This window comes from Dipodomys ordii, unplaced genomic scaffold (genome assembly GCF_000151885.1).
Source record: "Dipodomys ordii isolate 6190 unplaced genomic scaffold, Dord_2.0 Scaffold50, whole genome shotgun sequence".
NCBI lineage: Eukaryota > Metazoa > Chordata > Mammalia > Rodentia > Heteromyidae > Dipodomys > Dipodomys ordii.
The window spans coordinates 7,210,571-7,219,323 of record NW_012267266.1 but is presented as its reverse complement, the minus strand read 5'-3'; the positions used below and the strand labels follow the sequence as shown (position 1 = coordinate 7,219,323).

Genomic DNA, 8,753 nt, shown 5'->3' with positions numbered 1-8,753 from the left:
TATATATTACAGACTGTGATAGACAATTTGCTCCAGGAAAGTTAGAATGAACTTGTGACTTAGAAATTATGTAATCACTTAATCACAATCAAAAAAAAAAACAAAAAAGAACTTTGGGGAAGGGAGGGAGGGAGGGGATGGTAGGGAGAAAACAATGGAGGAGCTAACAATGTTCAAGAGGAAGTGTAGTCATTACCTCACTCATGTATATGTAACCCTCTATATAGTATCTTTACAATAAAAAAAAATGTACTCGTTATCTTGCCCATGTAATTGTAACTCCTCTGTACAGTATTCTCACAATTAAAAAAAAAAAACGCCTTTAGTATTTGTGAAATAGAACTTTCAGTATGTTTTGATATTCAATTAATAGGAAAATATATTCCTTTTTAAAATAGCAATTTAGGAGAAAACATATGTGTATATGTATATTCTATAACTACTCGATTTATCAGTAAAATTTATCATCAAAGTATTCTCACTAAATACTAACAAAAATAAGAAGAAAAAATATAAAAGAAAGCACAGGGGTTTAAAATAGAGATAAACAACAACAACAAAAGTCCATCAATTCTAAAATGTAATGAAGAAAACCTGTGGTAATCAATGAACAATGGGAGAAAAGCAATAAGCAATGTTTTTTGTTTTTTGTTTTAGTATTTTACTGAGCCTGGGTGCCAGTGGCTCACGCCTATAATCCTAGCTATTCAGGAGGCTCAGATCTGAGGATCGTGGTTCAAAGCCATCCCAGGCAAAAAACTCTGTGTACTCTTATCTAGAAAACTGGAAGTGGTGCTGTGGCTCAAGAGATAGAGTGCTCACTTTGAGCTAAAGAGCTGAGGGACAGCATTCAGGCACAGAGTTCAAGCCCCACGACCAACAAAAAAAAAATATTGTAAAGGTGATTACAGACAGGTTACAATTATATAGATAAAGACATGAGTATATTTCTTTTGGAACAGTGTCATCCTCTCCCTCATTTTCACTCATCCCTTAACTCCCTGCCCTGACAAGTTGTAAAGTTCATTTCTAACATAGTGTCTGGTGAATATCATTGTTGAATTAGTTCACCATTTCTCCCACTGTTTCTATGATTCCATTTCCCTTCCTCAAATCAGATAAACTTACATACAGGACAAAGGGTACAGAAATCAAAAACAGTTAAAAAGAGAATAAAACAAATGAAGAAAAAAATCAAAGGAAGAAAAAAAATAACAGCAAACAGTACACAAAAAAAGAAAAAAACTTTTGTTTCCATTTCTTGGAGTTCTTTACAATAAACATTATTTTATATAGTCACATGCACATAGCTATTGAGTTACTGTGATCCTCTGTTAAGAATAACCTAGACATATTCTAGTTATTACAAATGAGGGAAACCACAATCTTTGGATCTAGCTTGCTTCACTTACTATAATTTTTCTAAGTCTTTCTATTTTCTTACAAATGGGGCAATGTCATTCTTTCTGATGGAAGCATAAAATTACATTGTGTATATACACCACATTTTCTTGATCCATTCATCTACTGAAGGGCATCTGGGTTGATTTACTATCTTAGCAATAGTAAATAATACTGCAATGAACAAAATTGTGCTGTAGCTTTAGTGTGGCTTTGTTTGTGGTCTTTGGGGAGAAATTCCTAGGAGTGGGATTGCTGGGTCATAGGGCAGCTATATGTTTAGTCTTTTCAGGAACCTCCATACTGCTTTCCGGAGTGGCTGAATAAGTTTACATTCCCACCAACAGTGCAGTAGTGTTCCCTTTTGCCCACATCCCCACAGCATCTATTATTATTAGTTTTCTTGATAATGGCCATTCTAATCAGGGTGAGGTAGAATCTCAATATTTTGCTTTGGATTTTTTATGGCCAGAGATGTTCAACATTTCTTCATGTGTCTTCTGGTCATTCTTACTTCTTCAAAGAAGTCTCTTTTTAAGTCTTTAGCCCACTTATCAATGGGATGGTTGTTTCTTTAAGGATTTGTTTGGGGGGGGTTAATTTTTTTGAACTCTAAGTATTTAATTTTTAATATGAAGCCCTTATCTGTTACATAGCTTGTAAAGATCACCTCCCATTCTGTGGGCTTTCTATTTATCTTACTAGCTATATACTTTACCATGCAGAAACTCTTCACTTTAATGCAATCCTATTTATCCAGCCTTTCTTTCATTAGTTGTGATTTTGGATCTTTATTTAGGAAGTTTCATCCTATGCTAAGGATCCCTAGTGTTTCCCCTATCCTTTCTTGTAATATGTTCTTTGTATGTGATCTTACATTGAAGTCTTTCATCATTAGGAATGGATTCTGGTGCAAGGTGATATATACAGATCCAAGTTCAATTTTCTAAACGTGTATGGTCAATTCTGCCAGCATCATTTGCAACAGGCAACTTAACATTTGTGGATCATGGATAATAGCACAAAGATCTCTGAAAATTACCTTCACATTTGGAGAATGAATATCTTGAAAAGGGGAAATCTGTAAGTGTGTTGTTAAGTACCGTGGGATTCTAAATAAGAGAAATGAGAAATACACATAGATCTGCTATCTTTGCAAAGGGTGAACTTTCAATGTGAGAAAATGAAGAACAAATATGGGTCAATAATATTTTTATGATTTTGGTAAATTATTGAATAACTGCTTTATGAGAAACTTACACATATCAGAACTCATTACATGCCAGAACTCATAGAGAACTTTGAGAAAAGACACATACACGTGAGGTAATAGTGTTTGTGAAAGTACTTACAAGGAAATCAAGCATGGTGACTTACCTCAGTCTAGATTCCCTTCCACATTATGTTTAGACATAATGAATGAATCCATTGAGAAAGAATGTGGGGGTGCCAGAGGTTCACACTTACAAATCTTAACTTAGCAACTCAGGATGCTGAGATCTGAGGATTGCTATTCAAAGCCAGTCCAGGCAGGAAAGTCTGTAGACTCTCATCTCCAAGTAACCATCACAAAGCTGGAAGTAGAGTGGTTGTTCAAGTGTTAGACAGCTAGCTCTGAGCAAAAAAAAGCTCAGGGGGAGCATCCAGGTCCTGTGTTCAAGCCCCAGAAACAACACACACCACACACGCACATGCACACACACACACACACACACAAATAGAACAAGTGTCATTTGAACATGAGTTCTAGTAAGAAGGGAATCTGTAGGGAAAAGAAAGCATTTGTAAAAAAAAATACAAATTATAAATATAAACTGGATTAAAATACAAATGTTCAAATACTTATATTTCCCTGAAAATCAAAATCAATTTGATAATACTATTTAAATAAGAACTCTAAAAGGCATTATGAGGCAAAATAAATTCAGCAAAGAACCTAAGCGAAGCTGGCAGAAATAAAAGAAGTATTCAGTAGTACTCCTATATCTAGGCCAATGTAAAAAAATAGATTACTGCACATCAACAACTAAATAGGAAGATATTTACTCCATGCTTATTATACTACTAAAAGTATCCAATCCAGGATAAATGCAGCAATCCTTCTACAGTAAATATGTAAAAGAAGATATAAACAAATGGAGATATATTTATAAACAAGAAGACTCCATATTGTAGGGATATAAATTTTTTCCAAATTTTGCTCCATATTTTTAATCAGATCTTAATTTTGTAAGATGATTTTAAATTTGAAAGGGGAAGAGTTAAGAATTATGAAAAGACAGGGCTGGGAAGGTGGCTCAGTGGCAGAGCACTTGCCTTGCATGCCTGAGGCCCTGGGTTCGATTCCTCAGCACCACATAAGCAAAAAGAAAAAAGCTGAAAGTGGCGCTGTGGCTCAAGTGGTAGAGCGCTAGCCTTGAGCTTAAGAGCTGAGGGACAGTGCCCAGGCCCAGAGTTCAGGCCCCACGACCGGACCCCCCCCAAAAAAAAGAATTATGAAAAGACAGCAAGAACAATAGAAAACAGAAAAGTGGTATTAGAAATCAATTTCTATTATTATAAACTTAAGAAATGAATAGTGCTCTAAGTAAACACACCAGGGAAGACAGCTGACAAGAAGACCTGAATGTAGAAATCTGGTAAATAGCACAGTTTTACAGATAAATGTGATATAAGGCAAAATACTCTATTTGGAAAAGAAATAAATTTCCATTACACTATCCACAGAAATAGATTCTATTAGGTTACAATGATAAAATGTTCAGGCCAATATAAGGAAATAAAAGGGATTATTTTTAAGATTTGCAATAGAGATTTTTTTAAAAAATATGACTGATAAAGGCCCAACTCACAAAAAGATCAACATGTTGGGCTGTAATAAAATTTGAAATTTCTATTTGAGGGAAAAATGTCATAAACAATATTTGAAGGCAAATCCTTGATGATAACACAATGTTTATAAATATGTAAGTATCAATATGTAACTATCAAATGATTACAATATAAAATCAAAGCTATGCATGGTAGTACATGCCTGTAATACTGGCCACTAGGCAACTGCAGCATGAGAATCACTGTAAATTTGAGTGTATCCTGGGCTCCCTAGCAAGATACTATCTCAAAAAAAACTTTTGAAAGTTGAAAAATAATACAAAGCAAATAATCTAAAGAAAATATTCCTGGTAGGTAAACAGATAATTTATAATTAAAACAAAGCAAAATGGCTGATGATTTTTAAGTGCTCAATCAAGTTCAGTCATAGAAATCACAAACACATTGAACTTCTGTTACACATCAACAACTGAAAACATTATCTGATAACAAAGATATGAAACAACAGAGCTCATATTCTGAAAATGCATATTCCCCATTGATGTAAGTAACCTGGAGGATTATTCATTTACAGTTACTGAATTGTGCACACTCTATTACCCAGCAAATCCACATCTGTGTACCCATACCTAGAGAAATTCTCACAAAGAAAATATTTTACTAAGATATTCATAACAAAAGAATGATACTCTTAGGAGAGGAACACAAAGGCAAAATGTCTACGTGCATCTAATCACACAAGATGATATTTATCAAAATGAACTCCAGGAAAGGGGAACAAGAGGTTTTCTTTTATTTGCTATTTTTGTTTTTCTTTTATTTTTTTGTTTGTTCATTTATCTGTCTTTGGGAGTATAAAGGGAGGCACAGAAATGAAGAGACAAAGAGTAATTAATCTTGTCTAGGTGCAATTATTTGTCTTTTGCAATACATTGGGTTTACTTGTAGATTTATACACACATTCTAATTATTACAAATAATTAGACATGCAGCCCATGTTTCTTTGTGCCTGGCTCACTTCACTTACTATAATTTTTTTCCACGTCTTTCCATTTCCTTACAAATGGGGCAATGCCATTTTTTTCTGATGAAAACATAGAATTCCACTGTGTATTTAAAGCACATTTTCTTGGTCCATTTGTCCACTGTGGGGTATCTGGGTTGATTCCATATCTTAGTTATGGCAAACAATGCTGTAATGAATATAGTCGAGCTGGTGGATTTAGTATACCCTGATTTGTAGTCAGTTAGATAGATGCCCAGGAGTGAGATTGTGATTCCTTTCCTACCTTACTTGAACTGACCCAAAACTTTGGCAAAATAGCAAGACATAAAATTAACCCACAAAAATCAGTGGCTTTTCTTTTTTATTTTTAAACGCCTCAGTAAATTCTTTTTTTTTTCCTTTTTAAATTTATTGTAAACGTGATAAACAGGGGGGTTACAGTTACAAAAGTAAGGTAATGAGTACATTTCTTTTTAAACACAGTTACCCGCTCCCTCATTTTCTCCCACTTACCACTCCCCACTCCCCTACTTCCCCAAGTTGTAATGTTAATTTCCAACATAGTTTCATTGTTGCATTAGTTTACCCTTTGTCCTGCTGTTTCTGTGATTCCCTTTCCCTTCCACATATCAGGTAAGCTTATATACAGAAAACTAAAACAGAAAGAAAAAAATAAACCTGCATACAAGACATAAAAAAAAAAAACTTCTTTGTTCCAGGGAACCACATGAGACCCACAGCCCTACTGCTTTACCATCGCAAGATAACCTTCTCTGGTCCCCGGGGCAAGCAGGATTGGAGACAGAGGAGTCCACAAATAATAGATGATACAAAAGCATCACTTGATGTTAAAGAGTTCCCTGATTCTGAGGTACATCAGACCCGAATGGCTGACCGGTGACACTGCGTTTCATCAAGAAAAAGGAAATCAACCCTTTTTTTTTCTTTTTTGGGGGGGTCAGGTCATGGGGCCTGAACTCGGGGCCTGGGCACTGTCCCTCAGCTCTTCAGCTCAAGGCTAGAGCTCTACCACTTGAGCCACAGCGCCACTTTCAGCTTTTTTCTTCTTGCTTATGTGGTACTGAGGAATCGAATCCAGGGCCTCAGGCATGCAAGGCAAGCGCTCTACCACTGAGCCACCTTCCCAGCCCAGGAAATCAATTCTTAAAGAAGTATCTGGAGACTTTTCTTAATGGCCAGAGTGGACCGAAGATATTTTTTCTTCTTTGTGGAAAAGCCATTGAAATGAGATGTTTTGCAGACCAAGGCCACAGTGTCGTTGGTGTGGAAATCAGTGAACTTGGGATACAGGAATTTTTTAAGGAGCAAAATCTTTCTTACTCAGAAGAACAACTTATTGAAATACCTGGTGCCACGGTATTTAAGAGTTCTTCAGGAAACATTTCACCGCACTGTTGCAGCATTTTTTACCTTCCCAGGGCAAATACTGGCAATTTTGACAGGATTTGGTATAGAGGAGCATTAGTCGCCATCAATCCAGATGATCGCAAACGCTATACAGATATAATACTGCCTCTCTCAAGAAAAGGGTTCCACTACCTCCTGGCTGTTTTGTCTTATGATCCAACAAAACATGCAGGTCCACAGTTTTATGTTACAGGTGCTGAAATTAGAGGCCTGTTTGGGACAAAATGCAATATTAGTTGCCTTGAGAAAGTTGATGCTTTTGAAGAATGTCATAAACATTGGGGAATTGACTAAATTTTTGAAAAAAATTATATCTGCTTACAGAAAAGTAAAGAGGATATGATTGTCTTTGGGCATTTAAAAATAATGATAAGGATTGATAATATAATAAATCTTTAATTTTTTTCTCATAAATCATAGATTTTTTTCTCAAAAACACACAAAACTTCTTATAGCTCATTTAGAGAAGAGCATATAATTGGAGAGAGACATACATGTATGTCTTATAGATTACAAGACATTTTCATAAAAGACATTTCTTCTGTAATTAAAAAAGAAAAGAAAAATATAATGTAACAAATTATAGACATTGAAAAACTGACAGGTTTATAAAATTTTAGGTCACTGAAATAACATTTCAATAGAATTTAAAATAGTCCACAAAATTATGTAAACTATTAACTATTATTACCTAAACTATTAACTATTATTATAAACCCTAATCTTATACTCAGATCCTGGCACCTCTTTTCAACATGTTTTTTACCATGTATGGTTTTAAGTATAATTGAGTCATGAAACAGATTAAAAATTTTAATTAAATAAATCAACCCATATAAAATAAGATACTTTTCTCATATTGTAAGAATAAAATTTTTAAATTTCTTGGTTCCAATTTTTGGAGTTCATTTTGACACGATTCATTATATATGGTCTTATGCACTTAGCAATTAGGCTATTGTGATCCACTGCTAAGAATATTATAGACATATTTTGTACACAACATTGAGAAGAGTGAGGCTGAAAGCAGGAAAGCAGCTCCTTTGAAATAACATGAAAAAAATTTTTAAAAAAACTAGGAATTAACCAAAGATATGAAGGATCTCTATGACAAAAACTTTAAAAACCTGAAAAAAGAAATTAAAGCAGATTTAAGAAAGTGGAAAAAAACTCCCATGCTCCTGTATTAGAAGGATTAACATTATGCAAATAGCAATACTGCCCAAAACTAACTACAAATTCAATGGAATACCCATCAAAATCTGAACAATATTCTTCATTAGTTTTATATCTCACAAGTAATTAATGTTTTCCAGGTGAAATTTGGCAGAAAAAAGTTTACCACCCCTGTAAGAGTAGAAAAATCTTTTTCATGCTTCTTTCTTTCTTTCTTTCTCTCTTTCTTTCTTTTCTTTCTTTCTTCCTTTTTGTCAGTCATAGGGCTTGAACTCAGGGTCTGGGTGCTGTCCCTGAGCTTTTCTGCTCAAAGCTAGTGCCCTACCACTTTGAGCCACAGCACCACTTCCAGTTTTCTGGAGATAAGAGTCTCATGGACCTCCCTGCCCAAGTTTGTTTTGAACTGAGATCCTCAGAACCCAACCTTCTGAGGATTATAAGCATGAGCCACCAATGCCCACCTCATACTTTTCTTTTTTATGTGCATAATAGAGAACATCATCTTTCAAATTGCATAAGGAAAAACTGGTGAACAAGTATGGAAACATACTTTTCATCATTGTGACAAATAGGTGAGAGACACAATTTACAGGAGGAAAGATTGATTTGGGGACATAGTTTCAGTCTATGATTGACTGTGTTCCTGGGCATCTGATAAAGGAGAGCATGACAGAAAGACATGGTGTAGTTCAGCTTCTCACCTCATGGGGGCCAGAAAGCAGAGACACAGAAAGCAAGGTGTTGAAGACAATGTCTGCCTTTCCAGGGCATGCCTCCCTTGATCTAGCAGGCTTATTTACAAAAACATCATTATATCCACTAATAACATGATAGCCCTCATTATCTAGTCACTTCCCCCAAACTCATCACCTGGTCAGCCAAGCCCACAATGTCTTTGGAAAACATTTCA

At 35.1% G+C, this 8,753-nt stretch overlaps 1 protein-coding gene across 1 annotated transcript; it reads left to right on the top strand.

Moving 5' to 3' along the window:
• Positions 1-6,063: 6,063 nt before the first annotated feature.
• Positions 6,064-6,961, top strand: LOC105988652 (thiopurine S-methyltransferase-like). Its single transcript, XM_013020317.1, has 2 exons — positions 6,064-6,172; positions 6,402-6,961. The coding sequence occupies exons 1-2, from the start codon at positions 6,064-6,066 to the stop codon at positions 6,959-6,961; spliced, it is 669 nt and encodes a 222-aa protein (XP_012875771.1).
• The last annotated feature ends 1,792 nt before the right edge of the window (positions 6,962-8,753 follow it).